This window comes from Vombatus ursinus, unplaced genomic scaffold, assembly GCF_900497805.2.
Source record: "Vombatus ursinus unplaced genomic scaffold, bare-nosed wombat genome assembly UNPS02014863.1, whole genome shotgun sequence".
NCBI lineage: Eukaryota > Metazoa > Chordata > Mammalia > Diprotodontia > Vombatidae > Vombatus > Vombatus ursinus.
The window spans coordinates 32,412,101-32,435,363 of record NW_020954641.1 but is presented as its reverse complement, the minus strand read 5'-3'; the positions used below and the strand labels follow the sequence as shown (position 1 = coordinate 32,435,363).

The 23,263-nt window shown below is 40.9% G+C and overlaps 1 protein-coding gene across 3 annotated transcripts; it reads right to left on the bottom strand.

The window, feature by feature from the left end:
- Nucleotides 1-3,674: 3,674 nt before the first annotated feature.
- On the bottom strand, nt 3,675-22,019 carry SMIM3 (small integral membrane protein 3). Of its 3 annotated transcripts, none has more exons than XM_027841898.1 (2): nt 21,410-22,019; nt 3,675-6,352 (listed from the first exon to the last, which is right to left on the bottom strand). In XM_027841898.1, the coding sequence occupies exon 2, from the start codon at nt 6,339-6,341 to the stop codon at nt 6,159-6,161; it is 183 nt and encodes a 60-aa protein (XP_027697699.1). In that variant the 5' UTR covers nt 6,342-6,352; nt 21,410-22,019; the 3' UTR covers nt 3,675-6,158. The 3 variants fall into 3 exon arrangements, with proteins under 3 accessions (XP_027697699.1, XP_027697698.1, XP_027697700.1); XM_027841897.1 differs by having other exon boundaries at nt 21,406-22,003; XM_027841899.1 differs by lacking the exon at nt 21,410-22,019 and adding an exon at nt 19,562-19,698.
- Between the last annotated feature and the right edge of the window lie 1,244 nt (nt 22,020-23,263).

The following is a 23,263-nucleotide window of genomic DNA, read 5'->3' as shown; positions in this document are numbered from 1 at the left end:
TTTCTCATGTATCTCTCAATTACATTTAAATCTGGTTTAGGCCACTCTAGGGAATGTTCTGGGCACTGTTCAGCTGCAAGTTTGTTGTTTTTCATCCTTCATTTTTAAAAAATAATTAATCTATTTATTTTTCATTTTCAACATTTACTTCCATAAGATTTTGAGTTTAATTTTCTCTCCCATCCATACCTTCCCCCTCCCCAAGAGAGCATGAAATCTGATATAGCTCTACTTATACCTTCATATTATACCTTATACCTTCATACATATACCTTCATATTTTCACATTAATCATGATGTAAAAAAGAATTAAAACTAATGGCAGGAACCACAAGAAAGAAGAAACAAAACAACAAAAGAAAAGCAGAGCAAATAATATGCTTCCATCTGCATTCAGACTCCAAAGTTCTTTCTCTAGATGTGGATAGAATTTTCCATCATGAGTCTTTTGGAGTTGTCTTAGATCCTTGCATTACTGAGAAGACCTAAGTCTTTCAAGGTCAGATATCACACAATGTAGCCGTTATGTTCTCCTAGTTCTGCTCATTTCACTCAGTATCAGTTCATATAAGTCTTTCCAGGTTTTTCTGAAGTCTGCCTGTTCATTATAGCACAATAGTATTCCATTACATTCATATACCACAACTTGTTCAGCCATTCCCTAATTGATGGGCATCCCCTCAATTTCCAATTCTTTGCCGCCACAAAAAGAGCTGCTATAAATATTTTTGTACATGTGGGTCCTTTCCCCTTTTTTTATGATTTCTTTGGGATACAGACCTAGAAGTGGTATTGCTGGGTCAAAGAGTATGCACAACTTTATAGCCCTTTGAGCATAGTTCCAGATGGCTCTCCAAAATCGTTGGATCATTTCACAGCTCCACCAACAATGTATTAGTGTTCCAATCTTCCCACATCTTCTCCAGCATTCATCATTATGCAATGTAATATGGACCATTTTGATTACATTAAATTGAAAAGGTTTTGCACAAATAAAGCCAATGCTTTATTTGCAAGATTAGGAGGGAAGCAGAAAACTGGGAAAGAATTTTTACAACCAGTGTCTCTGATAAAGGTCTCATTTCTAAAATATATAGAGAACTGAATCAAATTTATAGGAATACAAGTCATCACCTAATTGATAAATTAACAAAGGATATGAACAAGTAGTTCTCAGAGGAAGAAACTAATGTTATCTATAGTCATATGAAAAAATGTTCTAAATCCCTATTGATTAGAGAAAGGCAAATCAAAATGACTCTGAGGTACCATATCAGATTGGCTAACATGACAAAACAGGACAAAATGTTGGAGAAGATGTAGGAAAAAAGTATCAGTATTTATATCTAAATCATGTACCCATTTTGACTTTATCTTGGTATAGGGTGTAAGATATTGATCTATGCCTAGTTTCTACCACACTATTTTCCAGTTTTCCCAGCAGTTTTTGTTAAATAGTGAGTTCTTATCCCAAAAGCTGGAGTCTTTGGATTTATCAAATAATAGATTACTATAGTCAATGACTGTTGTGTCTTACTTAACCTATTCCACTGATCCACCACTCTATTTCTTAACCTCTACCAAGTAGTTTTGATGATTGCTGCTTTATAATATAACTTAAGATCTGGTACAGGTAGGCCACCTTCCCTTGCATTTCTTTTCATTAATTCTCTTGATATTCTGGACCTTTTGTTCGTCCAGATGAATTTTGTTATTGTTTTTTCTAGCTCTATAAAATAATTTTTGGTAGTTTGATTGGTATGGCACTGAATAAGTAATTTAATTTAGGTATACCATCCTTCATTTTCTAAAAGAATCAATGATATCACAGGGTGATGTCTTGACTTACATGTAAATTGGATTTAAGTGAGGCAGAGTTGCACAAAGTCATCAGCCTCACTCTATCTTCCAGAGTCATTGAAATCCAGTGGCAGGGTAAAAGTCCAAGATGACTGGCGATGATCCAGGATCCAGTGGATGACTTTGGCATCTTCGATGTCTGATCAAGTTCTAAGGATTCCATAGCACCTGCTTCAGTTATCTTCATGGCTGTTAGAACAAATTGTTCTCATCCACCCATTCCACTGGGGGAACTCTTCATATGCTTGGGGTAAACATCTCCCTAACTCACTGACAGGTTTGAGACCTGTCAATTACCCTCAACCTGGTTTAGCTCATCTGCCAGGACACTTTTATCAGGGTATAGCTGCTACACATGCTATAGCTTCTTGGAGTCACAGCCACAATTTTGATTGTATAAAATTAAAAAGTTTTTGAACAAGCAAAACCAATGCAGCTAAAATTTGAAAGGAAACAAGCAAGTGGAAAAAAAATCTTTGCAGTAAATTTTGCTGATAAGGGTCTCATTTCCAAGATATATAAGGAACTGATTCAAATCCGTAAGAGTAAAAGCCACACCATTCTGGAGAACAATTTGAAGCTAAACCCAAAGGGCTATAAAATTGTGTATACCCTTTGATCCAGCAATACCACTACTAGCTCTGTATCCCAAAGAGATCAAAGAAAAAAGGGGAGGAGAAGGATCTCTCTGTCCAAGAACATTTATAGCAGCTCTTTTTGTGGTGGCACAAAAGAATTGAAATTTGAGGGGATGCCCATCTACTAGGGAATGGCTAAACAAGTTGTAATGTATGATTATGATGAAATACTATTGTGCTATAAGAAATGACAAACATGATAATTTCAGAAAAACAATGGAAGTCTTATATGAACTGATACAAAGTGAAATGAGCAGAACCAGGAAAATATTGTACACAGTAACAGCAATATTGTAACAATGATCAACTGTATAAGACTTAGCTACTCTGATCAAGACAATTCCAAAGAGATACATGATGAAAAATGCTATCCACCTCCAGAGAGAGAACTGATGAACTCTGAGTGTAGATTGAAGCATACTCTCCCAACTTTTTAAATTTTTCTTTTTTTGTGTGTGTGGATGTGTTTTCTTTAACAACATAGCAAATACGGAAATATGTTTTGTATGACTTCACATCAATCAGTATCATATTGCTTGCCTTCTCAAGGGGTGGGGGAAGGGCAGAAGGGAGGAGGAGAATTTGAAACTCAATATTGTGTTAAATGAATTTTTAAAATGTTTCAAAATATAATTGGGAAATATTTAATGAAACAAAATACATACTTCAAAATAATAAACATATGGTCCAGCCCACAAAAAAAGAAAGTAAGAGCCATAGTCAAATGATATGAAGTATCAGTTTTCTAAGGGAGATATCCAAGCTATCAATAGCAAAGAAAGCATGTACTTGCATCAGGTATAAAGAATCACAGGAAGGGCTAAGCTCACTGGGGTAAGATCACCCCACTGTTCCCAAAACCTTCCTGTGCATTCATAGCTCTAAACTCTCCAAAGCAGAGCAGTTGGACATGTCAAATACTGAGGCTTTGAAAAGCTGCTGTAAACAGCTAGAACAGGGGTGGGGAACCTGCATGGCCCTCTAGGTCCTAAAGTGCGGCCCTTTGACTGAATCCAAACTTCATGTGTGGCCTTGAGGCCGCAGGTTCTCTACTCCTGAAGAAGGTAGATAGTACATCTCATTCATATTTGGATTCCCAGTACTGAGTCTAGGGCTAAAGACAGAGGTAGTGTTCCAAAGGTATTTATGGATGAAAGAAAAAAAAGAGACCTCAGATATTCTCATCCTGTTATTTTTAATGGCAATTAAGACTCCATCAGGAAAACAAGAACACATACCAAATAAAAGCATTCTTTTCCTACTAGATCTTTCTGCAATCTTCCTAAACAACTTTCTGAGCTCCAGGAATTTCCCATACTTGGTAATATAGGCCCTATCTGTCCAGAAATATTTCCCCTGCTGTCCCTGAACACAGTGTCTAACATGCCCCCATTAGAGTCACCAGGGTAAGCTAGTTTTCTCTTGAAAACTAAATATCTTATTTCAGAAAGGTGACATACCCACTCACTTGAACAGAGACTAGATCCTGGGGGGAAATGTCATGGGACAGGTCCCTTTCGATGGGTGAGGAACAAGAGGAGGGGGTTGAAAAAATTCTGGATCCTGCAGGAAAGGGAGAATAAATTGGAGCTTTGGGCAACCAGTGAATCAACCACAAGTATATACACAAGTAAAGGGGCATATGCTGAATAATTGACATAAAACTTCCTATTTCATTGTCACGAGGGTTCTTATAGAGCTTTCACCTCTTTTAGTCTCACATGAGAGGATCGGGAAAAGAGTCTCCTAAGATGGGTAGGTATGGATGGTTGAAAGCTGTGTCTTTGGAGAGAACATCTGAATAGATGTGATCCTAGAACCACTGGAGAATTCCTTTTTTTTTTTTTTAAACAGAACCTGTGATTTCATTATTATGGGGAACTCCCAATAAAGTAACTTCCTCTACCAATGCAGATCAACAAATGCTGTGCAACTTTTAGTCTTAGAGTTTCCTAAAGACCGAGAGGTTAAATGACTTCCCTATGATCACACAGCCAATATATGTAAGAAACAGGACTTAACCACAAATCTTTCAGACTTGAAGGCCACCTTGCTATAGGCTATGCCACATTCCCTCTCTTCTCAGAGTACTAGAATCACAGTCTTAGGAAGTAAGCAGGACAGCAATTTATAGAGGAAAGAGTGTGGAACCTGGAGTGGGAAGTCCTCCATAGAGTCCCAACTCTGATACTTGTTAGTTCTGTGGTCTTTGAATCTCAGCTTTCCCATCTTTAAAATGGAAATAATGATATTTGCACTACCCTTCGAAGGTCTGTTACAAGAAAATACCTTTGTTAACCTTAAAGTGCCATAAAATGTGGATCACAATTGTCCTCATTTTGCACTGATTCTAAAATGTGACATGGTATAGTGGAAAGACCACTCCACTAAGACATTTTTGACCTTGACTCTATCCCCAATTCTGTTATGAATAACTGGCTGTGTGACATTGGAAAAAATCACTTAACCTCTTAGGGATATCAATTTCCTGCCTAGCTAAGACCACACAGCTCACTAGTGGCAAAGTCAGCACCAATGAAATCACATATCTGATAAAAAGGAAAAAAAAAATTAGGACTAGAAGCCCTGGAGGATACATATATAATCATGGGTAGATATGGAATAAGGCAATAGTGCATATCTTGCTAAGCCCAGCCTGAGCTCCCTTTGGAGAGGCAGGGGATTTCTGTGTGTCCAGCAGGATCAAAGAATCTCTACCCAAGTAGCTCTGCTTTTCAGATCCTATATGGTAGCAGAGGCAAGAACTTAGGAAATGCTGCATTCAACCTTCCCTGCCCCAGTCAAACTCTTTACCTTCTTCCAGCTAAAGATGCCATATCATAAAAGAGATATGCTCCTGGCTGTAGGACAGGACCAGACTTCTGAAAGAGCCCCTCCCCAAATATAATCCCTTTAATAGTCCCTTGGGAGACTGTCACAGTGCCCGAGATCTATGAACTCCCTGAGAGTAGGAAGCCTTTTCTCCCCCCCTTTTTTTGTATATATCTCCAGTGCTTAGCACAATGCCTGGCCCATAGTAGGTGCTTAATAAATGCTTATTGACTGACAATAATCATTTCTCACTTGAATACAGTATTTTATTAAAATGTAAATGTCCTAAAAAGGAAAGGGACTTTAAACTACAATGAGCTACCACTTTAGCTAATTTGCAACTAGCAAAGAACAAGGTCCTACCAGGAATTTAACATGATATAAAACTTGACAGGGGATTCCCCAGAATAGGGAGAGCTTTGTTGGTGATGGGAGGAACTTTTAAAGGGATGTAGGAAGAGGGAAGAAGTAACTTCTTGGTCATCCCTGTCCTTGATGATGTCTCTTGGAGCATCTCTGATTCCCAGAAGTTCCAGCCCCTGGAGGCTCCATCTTATACCTTGTACATCCTGAAACTGGACCCGATCTGCTTGACAGGAGACCAGCCCTACCAGAAAAGCTTCCTTCCTCCGTCACTGTTGATGGCTGCTGATGGATATATGCATCATAAAAGGCATTTTCATGGACACGATCTAGTTCCGTTTGGTAGCTTCAAGCCGTTTTCCTTAATGGAAAGGCTCTCATCATTACCCTGCTAAAGAGGGGGAGTTTTCTGGGCCATGCCCAGGCATCAAAAGCCCAGACTAGCACCCCCAGCATCCTGAGGCTTCAAAAGGCCTGACTGAGTGTGGGATGAGTCCGAATTCGGTAAATGATGACAGCGGTAGCTGGGCACAGCACCAAGGAAGTCATGATCACAATGGTGGCTAGGATAATGAGGACAATGACCCAGATGTCCAGGATGTGCTTAGGCAGCACTGCTTCTGGGGAGGTTTGGCTGATGGCATCCATGTTGCTTTACCCTGTGTAGATAGGAAAGGGTTACTGAGCATTGAATGTCTCCACTTCTTCTATACAGTTTTATCATATTAAACTTCCTCAAACACCACTTTTATCCCACCCACCCTCCTTCTTATCAGTAAGATGAGGATAATAATAGATCTACCTTTCAGGGTTGTTTTGAAGATAAAATGAACTATATATGTGAAGTACTTTACAAATATTAAAGCACTACATAAATGCTAGATTATTATTAATTATTCCTCCCCAATAGGATTATAAATCTAGCACTGGAAGAGACCTCAGATGCCATCTAGTCTAGATCCTTCATTTTACAGATGAGGAAACTAAACCCCACAGAGGTTGTTGTCTTACAGGTAAGCATAGCAGGATTTGAACTGCCATCCTCTGACTCTAGGACCAGGATTCCCTCCTACTGTCTCCTCATCCCCATCTAAACACCCTGTCTACTGCCTCAGATCCAAATTCCTCTGCCTGGTTTTCAAGGCTTTCAGTTCCAGGCTTATCTCCTGCTCCTCCCTTACATGATGAGCCTGTTTTTGTAACAAGTCTAGTCTCCTTCACAGTTCCGTGCTCATTCCCATTTGCATGCTTTTGTGGGGCATGATTCTCTAGCCTGGAATGCCCCATCTATGCTGGGTAACCTCATACCTAAGGACCTGTGATTTGATGATCCCCATTTTACTGGGGATATCTAAGGACGAACTGTGATTTCTACATTATTGTACCTAATCTCTTTTTAGGTTGGTGACAGGGAATTTCACAAAGTTATTCGGAGCATATCATCAATAGCTGTGAGCCACAGACTCCAGGAAAAACCATAGCTACTAAGAAATAGCCCAGTGGAAGAAGCCCTAGGTCAAGAGTCAGGATACCTGGGTTCTAGCCCCAGTTCTGTCACAAACACTTTTCAACCTTGGGAAAATCACAGGATTAGAAGATAGAAGTTTTTTAAATAGGCAAATTAAGAACCAGGGAAATAAAGGAATTTGCCCAAGATTAAACAAGTACAAGGGAGCATGTGTAAGACTAGCTTTCAGTTCAATGTTCTTTACATCACACCACACTAGCAATTCCCCTCTTTGGGCCTCAATTTGTAAATTTGTAAGACTAGCTTTCAGTTCAATGTTCTTTACATCACACCACACTAGCAATTCCCCTCAATTTGGGCCTCCTCTGTAAAATGAGGCTGACTAGATGAATTCTGAGGTTATCCCCAGTGCTAACATTCTGAGATTCTAAGTTGCACAGATGAATTTGGGGAACAACCAGAGGAAAACCTGGACTAGGGCCCTCAGGAGCCCTGCCTTGGGCACATTGACTGGGTACTATGCATAAGGGAGTAGGTTTGTTCTACCCTTCCAATTTTTTGGCTGGTTTGAAATAGTTATTTTTTTCTAAGGCCTCAACCACAGAAATATGTTGGGATTCACAGAGAGGAGGGAGAAAGGAAGGAGAGGAGATGGTATTTCTGGAAGCATTCTTTACAAGTTCCTGATTTACATAGATAGCTAGAAAGGCCTATGCTCAGTGGACCCCCAAGACCCCTGGCATTTTCTAAAAATGCCCCCAAGAAACGTGAAGTACAGCTGCAGAATAGGGCAGAATAGCAAGATGTGAGAACTCCATAGATAGAAGTTCTCTGAACTATGAGTGTCTCCAATGCTTCAATCATGGCAGTGGGTATAGTTTCAAAGTGCTTTGCTATAAAAGCTTATCTGATTTTAGGTCAGGGAGGACATCCCAGGAAGAATGATCCATTCTGACCCCTCTGGATTATCATATTCCCTCAAAATACTTATGGCAACACTTTGTGTGGTAACAAAGACCTGGAAACAAAGTAGAGGCCCATTGACTGGAGAATGGCTGAACAAATTGAGGTACATGAATATAATGGAATACTACTGTGATGTAAGAAGTAAAGAATGAGGAATACTGAAAGGCAGTGAAAGATTTACACAAACTGATGCAAAGTGAAGTAAGCAGACCAAGAAAACAACATATACAACATCTATAACAATGTAAATGCCAAAACAATAGAAAATCAATGTAAAATTACCAAAAATAAGCCAAGAAGAAATATGAGAAGATACATCATCCCCCACATACATAAACACACACACACATACACACACACACACACACACACACACGCACACACACACATACACACTCCTTTGCAATAGTGGGAGGTCCACAGATATGTAATATTACATATTTTTTAGATTTTTTTCAATGTATTAATTAGTTTTGCTGATTTTTCTCTTCTTTTTTTCTACTCTATAGGATAGATCCCTAAGAAGGAGAAAGGAATATAGTACTCTATAATTGGAATGGTCTGATTCTGCACTTTTTTCCTTTCTTTCTTTACCCAGACCAGACCCAGCTCCTTGGATCTTATCCTTCCACCTTTCCTTTTAATCTACCTTTATAATTTGCTTTTCATTGGAGTAGCTAGGTGGTGCAGTGGATAGTGTACTGGCCCTAAAGTCAGGATGACCTGAGTTCAAATCTGGCCTGAGATACTTTTGATACTCACTAGCTGTGTGACCCTGGGCAAGTCACTTAACCCTGTTTGCCTCAAAAGAAAAAATAACCCTTTCATTGCTGAGCTTTGTTTTTCTTGTCATTCAGTCATTTTTCAGTCTGACTTCGTGACCCCATGCTGGAGTGGTTTGCCATTTCCTTCTCCAACTCATTTCACAGATTGAAGAACTGAGGCAAAGACAGTTAAGGTGACTTGCCCAGGATCACATGGCTAACAAGTGTTTGAGGCCAGATTTGAACTCATAAAAATGAATCTTCCTTACTCCAAGCCCAGCATTTTATCACCGAGCCACCTTGCTGCACTGGTTTGTTTGTCCTGCGATTATTTCCTCAATAACTCCATTCTTTGTCTTAAACCCCATTTTCCTCTCTCTCTGTCCCTGGTTTTTTCTCTGTTTACTTTAATATATTTCTATACTATGTTCTGTGTGTCTGTATGTGCATGTGTGTGTACCCGTGTGCAAACAGTTGATAAGATGCCTGCTTCTCCAACCCCCATTCCTGCTGATGAAGCTCAATTATGAAAAAGTTAGCTCCTCCCTCTTGTTCCTCATTTCTTCGCTAATATATTGCTTTACCCTCACTTTTCTTTTTTCTTTTAAAACAAAACAGAACAAAGATACACCCACTCCCTGAGTTTGTCATTCTTTGCTGCTTTTTTGACCCTGTAAGACAGTAGGATTCCAAAGAGACACTTTTTCATCATTTAGCCCTTTAAAGGTTTTTCTCACCCTTGATAATGCATTTAAAAGTTTCTACTCATCTCTGGTTTTTTCACACACTTTTATTTTTTTTTTCTCCTTTGGTGAGGCAATCTGGGTTAAGTGACTTGCCCAGGGTCACACAGCCAGTGAATGTTATGTGTCTAAGGACAGATTTGAACTCAGGTCCTTTTGACTCCAGAGCCAGTGCTCTTCCCACTGTGCAATCTAGCTGCCCCTCTGGTTTTCGCAACAGGAATGTTTGGAAGTAATTTATTCTATTAGAGATTGTTTTTCTTTCTCTGTAGGGTTATATTCAGTGTATAGGATGAGATATTCTTAGTAGTAAGATTTTTTCTTTTGCTTTATGGTATTACTTTCCTTTCCTTTATAGTAATTTCTGTTTAATCTTGTGTGATCCTGACTGTGGCTTGTTAGTACCTGATTTCTTTCCACCTAGCAGAAGGCCATTTTCTTTTACCTAGAAACTCTGGAGTTTGGCTTCCTACTAGCATGACACAGCTCCCAAGGTATCTCTCCCAAGAAGAGGCAGTGTGGTGTGTCATAGTGAGATGATTGATCTTAGAAAATCTGGGTTCAAGTCCCAGCTCTACAGTTGCCTAGCATGTGATTCTAGATAAATCACTAAATATCTCTATGAACCTTATTTTAATCTGTAACATAGGAATAAGATAATTGCTAGCTCTCAGACTTGTTGTGAAGAACGTGCCTAAAGTGCTATAGAAATGTGAGTTATTATATTTATTCTGCTCCTTGAATAGACTCATGATTTCTTTATTAAATATTTTGTACAGCTAAACCTGCCTATTTAGAAAACAAAATAGAAAGCATGGATGCTAGCATGCAATCAAGTGAATTAACAGTCAATACAATGATGACAGGTATATTAGGGATGCTTTTTTACAAAGAAAGGCAGAAAGATAAAGAGAAACAAATATAAGTATGGAAGCAACAACAGGGGTACATTCATCATGTTCTGCTTATACAGAATAAGCCTGAAGCAACTCATATCTGAATTTGCCCTCATTCAAGAGAAAAGGAGAAGTAACTGAGGACCTGAGGCCCAAGATCCCACCACACACACACATACACACACACACACACACACACACACACACTATCCCCAACAATCAGCTTGTGCACTTTTAATAAATAAATAACTATTTGACAATCTAGCCACACAGGCTGGTCTCTTCTTGAAAGGACCCATGAGTTTTTAGTGATGCAATAGAGCTGAAGCAATCTACTTCCTCTAGAATTTCTAGTCCTCACCCACCTAGAGAATCATTTTCACGGTGTAAATTCTGCAGCTAGAGGAAAATCATAAGACAGAGCTCATAAAGAAAGTCACATTCCCTAACAGCCCTAAAAGCCTGCTCAAAAATCCTGAAAAATCAAAATGTTGTCACCAGCACTTCAGGCTCTAGAATAGAGTTGAAGACAATATAATAATTCAGGAGGCTCTAGAAGGGGTGGGCAGATTCTTGGTTGTGACTGCATTTAAACAGGACAACTGTAAACAGCAACTGGGTGATGCAGTAGATAGGGCTCTAGGCTTAGAGTCAGAAATACTCATCTTCTTGAGTTCACATCCAGCCTCAGACACTTACTAGCTGTGTGACCCTGGGCATGTCACTTAACCCTGGTTGCCTCAGTTTCCTCATCTGTAAAAATGAGCTGGAGAAGGAAATGGCAAACCACTCCAACATCTCTGTCAAGAAAACCCCAAACGGAGTAATGAAGAGTCAGACACGATTGAACAACAAAACAGCACTTTACTAGAAAACAATACTATATTCTCGAGACGTAGCAAGGTGCAGGGAACAGGACATTTGGAATCAAGAAGAGCTGGATTTAACTCTACCTCAGATATTTAGTAGTTCCTCCACTTTGGGCAAGTAACTTAATGTCTATGAGCCTCAGTTTCCTCATATGTAAAATGGGATTAATAATAGGAACCACCTCGGAGGATTGTTGGGAGAATTATGAGATGCTATAAAGTATCTAAAATGCTTTGCAGACTTTAAAAGCCTTATATAAATTTTATATTATTTAATTACCCACTTGTTCTTAGGGGACAGAAGCCTAGTTGACAGGACTTTTATCATCACAGACTCCATGGACTATTAGAGCAAGAAAACCTCTTGGAAAGAAGAATGTTAATATTGGAAGGTCCTTAGAACATAAAACATGGAATGCAGAGCTAAAAAAGATCTTAGAACACAGAATATCATGGCTAGAAAGGAACTTAACTATAGAATTTAGAAGCGAAAGGCTCCTTGTAACACAGAATATTAGAGATGGAAAGGGCCTTAGAAATTATTTAGTCCCATCTCTCTCTACAAAGTAATAAACTAAGGACCAGAGGGGAAAAGTTATTTGCCAAAAATTCTTCAGTAAGTAAGTGGCATGTCCAGGACAGTAACATGGATCCCTTCACTCCCAGTCTTAACACTCCTTTTACTATACTGTGCTGTTTCTACTCAAGTTTCTATTAACCTCTGAGTTGTGGCTCTTCTACTAAGTGGTTATGGGACTTAGAGCAAATCATGTGACATTTCTAAGTCCCAATTCCCTGAAAGGAGGAAGGTGGACTAGACAGAGCCAGTGGGATGAGGTATGGACCATCCCCGTCATCCTCTCAGACAAAGTTCATCAGAAAAATAATAATAATAAGGGTTTCAGTGAACTGCAAGCTCAATATGAATCAACAATGTGATTAGCAGCTAAAAAAAAGCGAATTAATAAATAATGAGCTGTGTTAAGAGAAGAAGAGTGTCTAAGGATGTGATAGTCGTACTCTACTCTGACCAGGGCAGACCATATCTGGAATAGTGTTATTCGGTTCTGGGTATCACATTTTAACAAGGGAACTCATAACCTTAAGAATATCTAGAGGACAGTAACCAAGAAGATAAAGAGAACATGTCACCCGAAGACCAATGGAAGGAAATAAGGATGCTCACCCTGAAGAAGAGAAGATCCAGGGAGGACATAATAGCTGTCTTCAAGTATCTGAGGGGTCATCACGTAGAGAAGGGATTGGACTTTTTGACTTAGTTAAGAGGGGAGAGCTAGTAGCGATGGGTGGAAATTGCAGAGAGGAAAATTTAGGCTTGAAATAAAGAAAAGCTTCCTAAAAATTAGAGCTATTGAAAAGTAGAATGGATTGCCTTACATACTAATTGGGTAAATAATCTCACAGGAGATTTTCAAAAACTAGATGACCACAAGAGGTTTCTCCTTCAAGTATCGTTTGGAATGGATAGTTGTGGCGGTCCCTTCCAACTTTATGATTCTATAATCCTGTAGTCATAAAGATTTAGAAGCAGAAGAGACTTTAAAGATCATTAAGTCTAAATGCCTTATTTCAAAGATGAGAAAACTGAGGCTCAGAACAGTAAAGTGATTGGCCTAAGGTCATTCAGATAGCAAATAGCAGCACCGGGATAAGAACTCTGATCCACTGACTTCCTGCTTTTTTCCACCAGATCAGGCTACCTTTCCTAGGCAAGTCCTAAGCACAATTTGCTTTCAGGGCCCTCTCCTTTTCTGTATCTATTCCCTTTCCCATAAGTCCCAGAAGATCAAAACCACCATACTGCCCCAAACCTTCTGCTGTGCCACTTTCATTTTGTTCCCCCTTCCCTCTATTCTCCCAATAATAAACAGCCAGGGGTGTTGTGTGTTTAATTCCAACTGATCTCTATAAATAAGTCATCAGTCAGTGTCATAGCATTACAGGATTTCAAGCTAGAAGGTAGTTTATCAATCATCTACTTTAATCCTCTCATTTTACATATGAAAAAACAGAAACCCAGATATGAAAAATGCCTTGTTTCAAGTCATGGAGGTAAAAGTATAAGAGGCAGGATACAAATCCAAATCTCTCCTTGCCTCAAGTTCGGTCCTCTTCCTACTAAAATACTGTATTCCTGGTCAGGCACTAATACCAGAAATCTACTACCCAGGCTTCCATGACCCTGGTGAACATGACAGACTGGAACTAAGGCAAGGTAGTCAGGGCTTTGCCCCAGGACAGGAAATTTAGAGGATGCCAACTTCCTTGAAGTATTTCCTCTTCACCCAGCTACATCCCCAACAGAAACAGAGTGCTTCTCTTCAGCAGCCACAATCTCAGAAGTATAGAAACCTCAGTCTGTCCCAGGTTGCATTTCATCCCCACAATGGCTGAACCCCATCTCAGCACTTCATCTCCCCACCTGCTTGCCCCAGGTGAAAATATTGCTGACGTATTTAATGAATAATCCTCAAAGAGTTCCTTCCACCCAGGCACGTGCCTCCATCTGATCTGAACCACCCTGACTGTTAACATGAGGAAGACTGAATGCCAGAATGCTTACCACACCTGTGCCCAGGGCAGGCTTCAAAGAACATTTATTGAGGAAAAAAGTAATAAAGAAATAAGGTTTCCTGGGGGGAGGGGATGGAGGGGGGAAGAATTTAGGACTCAAAATCTTATGGAAGTAAATGTTGAAAACTGGAGGTAAATGAATTAATTATTTAAAAAGAAAAAAAAAAGAAATGAGGTTTCCTGTTGAGTGGCTTGTTCAAAATGGGACAAAGAGTGTCCAGATCAGTGATCCATCCAGCTGGCAATGAGTAAATCTACTCATCAAAAAAGGGCAAGGGTTGTGTGGGTAACTCTGCTCTGCTGATCTTTCATATAGACTGGGAAACTGCACAGAAAGCTGTGTGGCCTCAGCCTTTCACCAGAATGTGCAGAGATGAATTAGCAGCGTCTGGCTGTGAGTCACTAAGTCTGGGGAAGTTCAAAGATTCATGACTGCCCAAGCATCTTGTGAAATGTGACTAATGAAGTAGTTCCCAGAAGAGAGAACTTAGTTTTATAAATCTTCCAAGAACCCTCCTTATCACTTTTCCTTTCTTTCACCTGCTCTTCTCCCTCAGTAGGAGCTGAATAGCCTGGTAGACTTACTAAAAAGGAGAGGGACTTCAGATCAACTGCTCAGTCCCAATGGGCAACTAAAATGATTCCCTGCATTGGGGGGGGGGGGGGGCAGGAAGAATTTATTTTGACTGATGGATGTGGCCTCACTGGCTGCTGTGCACCACGGAGATCCCAAGACATTGTCTAATAAAGTGTGTACCCCTGCTTAGTATTAGATAGAGAAGTGTCTACAGGTCGTTAAGGTAGCTTCCTAAGGGGTAACCCAAGAGGGTGTGGGTAATAATGATAGATACATTTTAATATTCTTTTATGAATGCACATATTTTCAATTCCAGGAAATCCCCATTCCTGATGGCATGTATTCATTTATTCTGTGATAAGTCAGGTTGTGGATGTTACTATGACAACATGAAGGCTCAATTCTCTAGAGAAAAGAGACAGAAGACCCAATTTTCAAACATTGCTGAGGACGCACAAATGTCTTGCCCCAAACTCCAGTCAGGTGGAAGAGAATGAAGACTTGCCATCCCTATCTGCAAAACCCAAAAGGGCACATTTTTAAGGACTACAAGGCAAAGCTTTCTGGGAGGGAAAAAGACTTCTCTGGAAGTCAGGATACCTGGGTTCTAGACTAAGCAGCATGTTGTATGAAAAAGAACACTGGATTTGAAATCAAAGGATCTGGTTTCAAATCCACCTCTGCTACTTGCACAACTCATTTAACCTTGGTCCCAGGTGCCTCAGTTCCTTCATCTGTAAAATAAGATAGTTGGACTAAAAGATCTCTAGGATTTTTTTCCCCATTCTAAAGCCATGATCAAAGTCTTGACTCTGCCACTAACATGCTGTTGCCTCAGACACATTGTTCTACTTCTTCGGGCTTCCAGTTCTCCAATGGTAAAATGAAGGGGTCATAATACCATATGAACATTGGTAAAGCATTCGGAGGTCATCTAGTCTAACCCATACATGAATAGGAATCCCCCTTGCAACATCCTCAACAGCTGGTCATTGGGCTTCTAACTGAAAGCCTCCAGTGACAGTGACCTCACTAATGCCTGCCTAGTGATCTCTGAGGTGTTTGTTTGTTTGTTTTCCCAGTTCTACTATACCCTCCTATTCCAGTTTACTTTGGGCAAGAGGAGGAGATGATAGGACCAAGTGCATCCGTAGGTTACTGGTTTTATCCTTTCTGGTAGATTTGGTCAGGACTTTGAGGCCAATGAAAGAGGAGAAGGGTTTTCCTGTGCTAGGCTCTCCTGTTTGTTTGCACCTGGTAATGGACTCTGCAGTAATCATGGCTGCTTTCCTCACTCCCTGGGCTTCAGCAGCAGGCCTTTACTTGTACACCACAGAGTCCATTACAACCTGACGCCAGATGTTCTGACGGAAGAAGGCGGGGGTAGAAGAAGGCAGATAGGACACGTTTGTCTAAACCTCAAGTCAATTCTTAGGCACGTCACAAATGACCCTAGCTCCTTGGGGTCACCCTCTTTCCCCATTACTGTCCCTCTCATTCTCCTCTCCTAAGACACGAGTGACTGGTTACAGCCTTGTTCACTCCCTTGAGGCAGGGGAGATGGAAAAACACCAGGACATCTTGAGTAGATCAGAAAGCAGAGAGAGCTACTGAGACAACATGTACCATTCGACCCAACTGACTACAGCATCTCAGAACACAACAAGAGGCTGAAAATGGCAGGTGGGGGCGAGCAAACTCTCACTATCCCACCCAGTATTATCCATCATCCCTCCTTCCCAGGGACTCAGCTTTTGGGAGTTTGGTTGATGAAGACAAGTCCTATAGTGAAAAGCAATCCTAGAATAGATTTTTTTTAAAAAGGGCTGGAAGGGGTCTTAGCAGTTTTCTAGGCCAACTCCATCATTTTACAGTTGAAGAAACTGAGACCCAAAGAGATGAGGTGACTCAGATGTAGTCACCTAGCTAGTAAGAAGCAAGACCAGGATTTAAACCCTGGTCTTCTGGCTCTAACTCCAGCTATTAGAGGCACACGTATATTAGCAAAGTGCTCGGTTTATTTGGTATTTTTGTAGCACTTACCTGTTACAAAATATTTTCACACGCCTAACAACAGCTGCATTTATAAGTAGCAGTTTCCTCACACTAGCTCTTTAAAGAAGGTAATGTAAGAATTATCTGCGTTCTTTTTTTCTATTCCTTTTTTTTTTTAATCTTTGTTATAGGGGTAGTTCTCTGGAAGAGGGGAAGAAAAGGGCTACAGAGAGAAATGTACATGATATAAAAACAAAATTATCAGTAAAAACTAATTTTAAAAAAAAAAGCTATCTGCATTTGACAGATGAGAGAACTGAGGCCAGTGTCAACATTGTTGCCATAGTAAGCAGAAGAGCCAGGTCTCACACGCAGTTCTTGCAGCTCCCAGGCCAGCGTTGCTTCCCTTGTACTATGCTGCCTCTTAATCTGGTCTTCGCTGGTCATAGCCCTGTAAGCGGGCAGTGAGATGGAAAAAAGAACGCCTAGGTTCTAATTGCAAATATTCTCACTACCTGCATGACTTGAGAAAAGTAATTTCATTTCTTTGTCTCTCTGCTGCTTGTCTCTTCATCTATAAAATGACTAGATGATCTCTAAGGTTCCTTCCAGCTGTGACCCCACATTCCTATTAGTATCCCCATAAAGTTACAGGTCTCTGACTCTAAGTGCCACGTTCTTCTTCACCACACCCTTCTTATTTATTCCTACACTGCCCTGTGTAGTGGTCTCAATTCCAAGGTGGATAGAGTGTAAAGGGAGGCGAGTGTGTCAGAGGAAGAAGGAAGGAGATGGTGGGAAAGAATAGGTCTATTCAGAGTCAGAAGCAGCCAAAGAAATTTGGGGCTGTATCATGAAACTGCTCAGGATGCCTTCAAACAAAAAACGCCCCTCTCCTAATTTTACCACTGGTTTACTCCTGTTGCTGTCACCCAAGAGAATAAGGAAGGATTCTTTTTCCTAGCCTGACTTGAAAATTATAGGTTAACTGCATATTCCTGTTCCCTACTCCCAGTCCTCTGTTTGTTTGCCCAGACATTTAGAATACAAAATCTATGATAGAGTGAGGAATTTGGAGCTATAAAATACATTTGAAAGGTGGGGCCAAGATATCTGATTTGTTTCATTTTTTGTACTAGGTACTTAGTACCTAGCATGTGTTGTTGTCATTGTGCCTGACTCTTCATGACCGTGTTTGGGGTTTTCTTGGCAGAGATATTGGAGTGGTTTGCCATTTCCTTCTCTAGTTCATTTTACAGATGAGGAAACTGAGTCAAATAAGGTTAAGTGACTTGTCCAGGGTCACACAACCAGTAAGTGTCTGAGGCCAGATTTGAGCCCAGGAAGATGAGTCTTCCTGACTGTAAGCCCGGCACTCTATCTACTGTGCCACCTAGCTGCCCTATAATTTTATTACAATTATAATATTAAGTTATTAGAAAGAAGAGGAATTAAGAAAAGTATCAGGAAAACAAGACACAGAATCAGGAGAGAATAAGAGGCCCCTCAGATTGAAGCTGGCCTGGACGGAGTAGATGCCCCCAGACCCAGGAGTTCTAGCCATAAATATATAATCCTTGAGCTGGAAGAGACCTCAGAGGCGATCCAGTCTAAGACCTCTCTTGATTCTGGACTTTGCCACCACGCTTCATATCTCTTCTCTCTCCCCTACTGCCTTTGGCCCTCTTCTCCTATTGGTGAATTCCTCCCAAGAGCTCCATTTTGAAGAAAGGCCCAGACCAGCCATGCTTCACTCTTTTGATTTGGCCACCATACTCCATCCCTCCCCCCTTTTTTTGTAAATTTTTATTCATTTTAAACTTAAATATAAAACAAGAAAAGAAAAAACATTTCCACATACACAGTAGAATATAAGAGAGGATTCAATATAAAACAATAAACTACCTGACTCTTTCTATATGTTATCTTCCCCCATTAGAGTGTAAGCTCCCAGGGGCAGCTAGGTGGTACAGTCACTAAAACACCAACCCTTGGAGTCAGGAGGACCTGAATTCAAATTTGGCCTCAGACACATACTAGCCGTGTGACCTTGGGCAAGTCACTTAATCTCAACTGCCTCCAAAAAAAATAAGCTTCTTAAGGGCAGGGACAGTCCTTTCTTGCTTGTATTTGTATCCCCAGTGCCTAGGAAAATGTTTGGCACATTATAAGCACTTAATAAATGCTTCTTGACTTAACTCTCAGCCCAGGGCTCTAGCTACACAAGAGGCAGGTTACATAGTGTTGGACTTAGAGGCAGGAAAAGCTGGGTTTAAATCCTGACCCAGATACTTGTTAGCTATAAAAGCCTGGAGAAAGTCCTTCAATCTCGCCATCTCTAAAACGTGAGTAATAAAACACCTATCCTACAGGGCCATTGTGAGGGCCAGTGAGAAAACGTACATAAAGGGTTTGTCAAAACTTAAACCTGGGTGGTACAGTGGATAGCACACCAGCCCTGGAGTCAGAAGGACCTGAGTTCAAATGTGACCTCAGACACTTCATATTTACTAGCTGTGTGACCCTGGGCAAGTCACTTAACCTCACTGCCTAGCCAAGAAAAAAAAAAAAACTTAAACCTGGAGTTCTTCACCTTTTTTTGTGGACCTCAGATTAAGAATCTCCACCTTGAAAAACTGCTAACATTACTACAGTCCTGGCTCCCTAGAAGATAGAGGCATGACACTGTGTTCTGAACTAGGATTTGACTCCAAGAGACATAAGACCACACTAAGGTCCCTCAAAGGAACAGTTATTTGCTTTCCCCACTTCCAGGGTCCCCACCTCCATCTGCCACATTCTCTAATCTGACCTCAGAGCCAACAGTGGCAAACCAATGCTAGAATGGTCTTCAAGATCTCTGGCAGAATTGGAGTGGGCAGGGCCCTGCTTAGACAGAAGGACCTCCCTGCCCCTACCCACCCCTCATGAGGAATCTACTCCCTGGTACTCAGCTCAGCTCAAGAGCCTTGGTGTCTTCCTGATCCAGACTTACCTCTATCCTCCCCCTTTACCTCATCACAACTGGAGGTTTCAGATACTGCTCAGATGGATTAGGAGTTGTAGCCTGCCTGTGCACCCGAGCTAGCCTGGAGCAAATATCTAGGGCCTTTCGGATTTGACACTTCACCTTGTTCTTTCCCCACCTCAACTTTTGTGCTTTCAGACCACAAGGCAAAACAAACTCGTTTGTTCTTCCGCTTTCCAAAGCAGGCCTTGAAGACTGTTTCCCTATTTGATGTTCCTCTGGGCTTTCCCTTATTACGTACACTAAAAGACTCATACAAAAAGGCACACAAGGCCAACATTTTGCTTTTCCCCAATCCAGGTCCCACGTGCTCATCAATGCAAAGTCCTAGAATGTACAAGGTCAGATCTAGAAGGGGCTTAATTATCTTTTGGCCCAATCTCTTATTTAAAAAAAAAAAAGTCAACTGAAGTATAGAGAAGGAAGGCACAGCACATCAGCGAGAGGTCCAGGGATAGAACCTAGGCCATCTGACTCCTGGGTCACAAGGTCCTTTCCACTCAAGCTGCCTTTGCCTTCATACTGGTAATCCTTCTCACAGGTAGGACCTGTGAGTAGCTTGTGGATGCTGTAAATGAGCACAGTGCTACTTGAAGACAGTGCTAGTTTTATTGATAGCTCTCTCCTCCTTTGGTTTATTATTATATCTTTCTAAGAGTTCACATGGTGCATTAAATAAAAACAGGGCCAATAAGTGTTGGTTGAATTTACTCTCACCACAAATGGATGATTTTCTCCTCCTTTTCTCAGTACTGTAATGAGTTGGTCAGGAAGAAATTAACTTGTCTAATAACACTGGAGAAAAGACCAAAGGATCATAGAACTTAGACCTGGAAGGAATTTGGAAGATCATCTAGTCCAGGGGGACTCAATCTGGGGTCCATGAACTTAAAAAAATTTTTGATAATTGCACTTTTATATATGTGATTTTCTTATAATCATATATTACTTTATAAGATTTTTCTGAAAAGGGGTTCATAGGCTTTACCACACTTCCAGAAGGGTTCATGACAAAAAATGATTATGGACTCTGATGCCCAAATCTCTCATTTTACAGTGTGAAAACTGAGCCTGCTCAAAGTCATATTGGTAGTAACAGGTATAATTCACAACCAGGACTCCTGACTCTAAATCTAGTGCTCTTTCCAGGACACCATATTTTCTCTCTTAAATTAAAAAAAAAATAGGATTTAGGTGACTGATTCATCTACAAGGAGGAAACAAAGAAATACACATATTCCGTTGTGAGTACCTCAGACCCATAACTGGTCCTCCATAGCACTGAAGGAGGGAGACAAGAAAAAAGTGGGGGTGGGGTGGGGAAAGCTCAACAATAAAGCAAACTTCTAGAGAATCAGCTGAAAGGGATCTTAGGTGCCATTCTGTCTAACCCTCTCATTTTACAGAGGAAGAAACTAAGGACTAAAAAAAATAAGGGACTTGCCCATGGTCACACAGGCAGTTGGCAGCAGAGCACAAGTCTTCCAGTTGCTAGTCAGCGAGCACTCTTTCCTTTACAGCCCATGCAAGAATATAGTGGAACGGGAAACAAAGAGAGGGGCTCCTAAAGAGAAGGCTCTCTCTGGCTGTGTCGTTCACTCCCCTTTTAAGTAGACTCCCATTTGTTGAAACTCAGAGCTTGTGAAAAGAGAAACAAGGAAATTGAGGAGAGATCAAAGGTAGGTGAAGAGAACATAGCCTCTAAGAAAAGACTAGAGAGTTATGAACACCCAGAAGATACAAATTGGAGGCTACATTCAACCCCAAATCAGCTAAAGAATTAGGAAGAGGGGGAAAAAAAAAAACTTTACCTCCCTTGATCACAAGATGTACTGGGTTAAAGATTCTTCATGCCTGATTTAGCTCCTGGGATCACAGAAAAGTGAGGTGGCTTCTTTGCTTCTCAGAGGCACTGACTCCAGCTCCTTCCGATCAGACACAGCTTGAAGTTGGGAAAAGAACCAATTCTCTCTCCAGCGAGGAACGTCAGCAGAGAAGGGAGTGCTTAATCCTAGGATCTCAGCTCTGGTTCTGAACTCCAATACAATCCTCCTGAGCTCTGTGGATCCCTGGCGGTCTCCTGGCTGGACTCGCCCGGGGAGTGCCAGGAGGTGGGGAGTGTAAGCTGTTCTCAAATTGCAGCTGCCTTCTTCACAGCTAGGGGAAGTCTGACCGCCTCCGTTTGGCTGGCCGCCACTCAGAAAACCTTCTGTATTCTGGAGGGCTCAGGAATGCAGGCAGCAGAGGCCCTTGAAAACCCCATTCCAGACTCCTCTATTGCCACTAATAAAATCTCCTTTGATTCTCCCTTCCTGAGCTGGGGGAGAAAAAGAAGGGAGAGAAGAAGGAGTTGGGGACAAAGAATGATTCTCTGACCCAGATCACCAAATTCAGCACCTCACCCCTCCTCTAAAAGCCTAACCAAGACCATAGGATCACAGGATTTAGAGTTAGAAGGAATCTTAGAGATCATCAATCTAGTTGAAAAGCCCAGGATCTGGAACCCACTAAGCATAGGGAGTAGGATGGGGAGAGGGAGAAGGAGAGAGGGAAACCTCAGTATGCTTCAGTTTCCTTGTCTGTCAAATGGAAATAATAGCATTTATGATACTTACTCTGGCTTAATTTGACAGGAAATCCTACTCCAGAACCCATTTCCTGTTTGTTCTAATTCTTAGACAGTGTAAATAGGAAGAAATCCTAAGTTATCATCACCAGACCCAAAATGTTTTTTAATTATACTATAATAACAAATGTGGGAATGGAGGCTATGAGAAAGAAATTTAAACTGGTCAACAAAAACAAAAGTTTATACTTTAGAATCTGAAGTGAAAGAGACCTTTTTATTGTTGTTTGAGGTTCATTCAGTCTTATCCAACTCTGTGAACCCATGGATAATAGGACACCAGGCCCTTCTATCCCCAACTATATCCTGAAGCCTATCAAAGTTCATGCTTGTGGTTTCCATGACACTCTCCATTTCATCTTCTGCCATCCCCTCTTCCTTTTGCCTTCAATTTTCCCAACAACAGGATCTTTTCTAATGAGTCATGTCTTCTCATAAAGCTTCATCTTCAGTATTTGACCTTCAGTGAATAGCCTGAGTTAATTTCTTTAAGTATTGACTGGTTTGATCTCCTTGCTGTCCTAGGGATTCTCAGCACTTCTCCAGCACTACAATTCAAAAGTGGCGATTCTGTGGCACTCAGATTTTCTTATAATCCAGCTCTCATAGCCACATTGCTACTGGAAAACCATAGCTTTGACTATATGGGCCTTTGTCAGCAAGGTGATGTCTGCTTTCTGGTACGCTTTCCAGATTTTCCATAGCTTTCCTTCCAGTCTATTCCAATGTCCTTGATAAGTGGTCATCCTGTCTCCAAAAGAAGACCTCCAATAAGTTTTTCCTTACATTGAGCCAAAATCTCCCTTTCTGCAACTTCCATATGCTGGTTCTAGTTCTGTCCCTGGGGCTAGTCTAATGTCTGTCCCTCACAGCTGTCTTTAAGTGAGACAGTGGAAAGAATACTAGAGTCAGAAGATCTGGGTTCAGATCCTTCCTCTGAGGTGAGACACAAAGACAGAGAGACATAGACAGAGAGACAGACAGAGACAGAGACAAAGAGAGACAGAGACAGAGAGGGACAAAGAGACAGAAAGGCATAGACA

What these genes read in the sequence shown, in the direction of transcription:
- SMIM3 (XM_027841898.1), bottom strand. Translation starts at nt 6,341, where the DNA reads ATGGATGCCATCAGCCAAACCTCCCCAGAAGCAGTGCTGCCTAAGCAC.